This window comes from Chrysemys picta, chromosome 12 (assembly GCF_011386835.1).
Source record: "Chrysemys picta bellii isolate R12L10 chromosome 12, ASM1138683v2, whole genome shotgun sequence".
Taxonomy (NCBI): domain Eukaryota; kingdom Metazoa; phylum Chordata; order Testudines; family Emydidae; genus Chrysemys; species Chrysemys picta.
This window is the reverse complement of record NC_088802.1, coordinates 13,952,540-13,955,707: the sequence shown is the minus strand read 5'-3', so window position 1 is coordinate 13,955,707 and position 3,168 is coordinate 13,952,540. Positions and strand designations below refer to the sequence as shown.

Genomic DNA, 3,168 nt, shown 5'->3' with positions numbered 1-3,168 from the left:
TGACTGGCCTGTAGTTTCCCAGATCCTCCTCCTTCCCTTTTTAAAAGGTGGGCACTATATTAGTCTTTTTCCAGTGATCCGGGACCCCCTCCGATCGCCATGAGTTTTCAAAGATAATGGCCAAGGGCTGTGCAATCACATCCGCCAACTCCTTTAGCACCCTTGGATACAGCGCATCCGGCCCCATGGACTTGTGCTCGTCCAGTTTTTCTAAATAGTCCCGAACCACTTCTTTCTACACAAAGGGCTGTTCACCTTCTCCCCATACTGTGCTGCCCAGTGCAGCAGTCTGGGAGCTGTCCTTTTTTGTGAAGACAGAGGCAAAAAAATCATTGAGTACATTAGCTTTTTCCACATCCTCTGTCACTAGGTTCCCTCCCTCATTCAGTAAGGGGCCCACACTTTCCTTGAGTTACTCTTAACATCTCTTGCTAGCTGCAACTCCAAGTGTGATTTGGCCTTCCTGATTTCACTCCTGCATGCCTGAGCAATATTTTTATACTCCTCCCTGGTCATTTGTCCAATCTTCCACTTCTTGTAAGCTTCTTTTTTGCATTTAAGATCAGCAAAGATTTCACTATTAAGCCAAGCTGCCTGCCATATTTACTATTCTTTCTACACATCGGGATGGTTTTTTCCTGCAACCTCAATAAGGATTCTTTAAAATACAACCAGTTCTCCTGGACTCCTTTCCCCCTCATGAAAAGCAACAGAGGGTCCTGTGGCACCTTTAAGGCCTGGTCTACACTACGGGTTTAGGTCGACTTTAGCAGCGTTAAACCGAATTAAGCCTGGACACGTCCACACAACGAGGCCCTTTCTTTCGACTTAAAGGGCCCTTTAAACCGGTTTCTTTACACCACCTCCGACGAGGGGATTAGCGATAAAACCGGCCTTTGCGGGTCGGAATTGGGGTAGTGTGGACGGAATTCGATGTTATTGGCCTCCGGGAGCTATCCCACAGTGCTTCATTGTGACCGCTCTGGACAGCGTCCTCAACTCAGATGCACTGACCAGGTAGACAGGAAAAGACCCGCGAAGGTTTTAATTTCATTTCCTGTTTGCCCAGCGTGGAGAGCACAGGTGACCACGCAGATCTCATCAGCACAGGTAACCGTCATGGAGTCCTCCCAGGATCGCAAAAGAGCTCCAGCATGGACCGAACGGGAGGTACGAGATCTGCTCGCCATATGGGGAGATGAAGCAGTGATAGCTGAACTCCGTAGCAGTAAAAGAAATGGAAAAGTATTAGAAAAGATCTCCAAGGCCATGAAGGACCGAGGCCATAACAGGGACACACAGCAGTGCCGCGTGAAAATTAAGGAGCTACGGCAAGCCTATCACAAAGCCAGAGAAGCAAACGGAAGGTCCGGGGCAGAGCCGCAAACTTGCCGCTACTACGCGGAGCTGCATGCGATCCTAGGGGGTGCAGCCACCACTACCCCAACCGTGTGCTATGACTCTCTCACTGGAGAAACACACAGGGAAGACGGTTCGGGGAACGAGGAAGATGACGATGGAGGTACTGTAGGTAGCTCACAGCAGCAAGGAAGCGGAGAAACCGGTTTCCCCAACAGCCAGGATATGTTTGTGACCCTGGACCTGGAACCAGTAACCCCCGAACTCACCCAAGACCCTCAGGGCACACAGGAGACCTCTGGTGAGTGTAACTTTGTAAATATTTGTAAACATTACAAAAAAAAAGCAAGCAAGTCTGTTAACGTGTATGGGGATGGAGCGGAAATCCTCCAGGGACATCTCCAGAAAGCTCTCCTGGTTGAAATGGGGTGATTTTATTAAGGGGGACATTCAGAGGCGCCCGTTCCTGCTATTCTGACCAGAAATGTTCCCCGCTGTTAACCACGCGGTGGGGGGGAGGGGTGAAGTGATCATCCCAGAGAATCGTGTGTGTGTGTGTGGGGGGGGTGTGGTTTACTTGTGTTTGTGCCGCATGTTAACCGGGAAACCGCAGCCCCCTCCTTTTACATTGAAACCCCATTTTAAATGGACAACCCAATTCATCCTTGATATGGGAAATGCGCTGCTGTTTGCAACCTTTCCCGCATGTTAAGAAGGTTAAAAAAGCCAAAACACTGTGGCCTACGATGGCTGCCTGCAAGCCGAAATATGCGACCTTGTAATGAAAGAGTGTACCCATTGTTCCCTAAAATGTGTCTTTTTTAACCACCTCTCCCTTCTCCTCCACCAGCTGCAAATGTTTCTCCTTCGCAGAGGCTCGTGAACATTAGAAAGAGAAAACGTAAGACGAGGGACGAGATGTTCACGGAGCTGCAGATGTCCTCCCACGCTGATAGAGCACAGCAGAATGCGTGGAGGCAGTCAATGTCGGAGATGAGAAAAGCCCAACATGAACGAGAGGAGAGGTGGCGGGCTGAAGACGATAGGTGGCATCAGCTTGCAGACAGACGGCAAGAGGCAATGCTCCGTCTGCTGGAGCATCAAAGTGATATGCTCGAGCGTATGGTTGAGTTGCAGGAAAGGCAGCAGGAGCAGAGACCGCCGCTACAGCCCCTGTGTAACCAACAGCCCTCCTCCCCAAGTTCCATAGCCTCCTCACCCAGACGCCCAAGAACACGGTGGGGGGGCCTCCGTCCACCCAGTCACTCCACCCCAGATGATCGCCCAAGCATCAGAAGGCTGGGCTTCAATAAGAGTTAAAGTTTTAAAATGCAGTATGTCCTTTTCCATCCCTCCTCCCCCACCCATCCCAGCTACCTTGGCAATTATCCCCCTACCTCTGTAAGGAACTAATAAAGAATGCATGAATGTGAAAAAACAATGACTTTATTGCCTCTGCAAGCGGGAGGGGAGGGGAGGGTGGGGTGGGGTGGTTGGTTTACAGGGAAGTAGAGTGAACCGGGTCGGGGGGGGGGGGGTTGGAGGGTTCATCAAGGAGAAACAAACAGAAGTTTCACACAGTAGCCTGGCCAGTCACAAAACTCGTTTTCAAAGCTTCTCTGATGCGCACCGCGCCCTGCTGTGCTCCTCTAACCGCCCTGGTGTCTGGCTGCGCGTAATCAGCGGCCAGGCGAGTTGCCTCAACCTCCCACCCCGCCATAAAGGTCTCCCCCTTACTCTCACAGATATTGTGGAGCGCACAGCAAGCAGCAATAACAATGGGGATATTCTTTTCGCTGAGGTCTGAGC

At 50.9% G+C, this 3,168-nt stretch overlaps 1 protein-coding gene across 1 annotated transcript; it reads left to right on the top strand.

The window, feature by feature from the left end:
* Positions 1-733: 733 nt before the first annotated feature.
* On the top strand, positions 734-2,822 carry LOC135975015 (uncharacterized). The gene is made up of 2 exons (XM_065565049.1): positions 734-1,660; positions 2,210-2,822. The coding sequence occupies exons 1-2, from the start codon at positions 934-936 to the stop codon at positions 2,677-2,679; spliced, it is 1,197 nt and encodes a 398-aa protein (XP_065421121.1). The 5' UTR covers positions 734-933; the 3' UTR covers positions 2,680-2,822.
* The last annotated feature ends 346 nt before the right edge of the window (positions 2,823-3,168 follow it).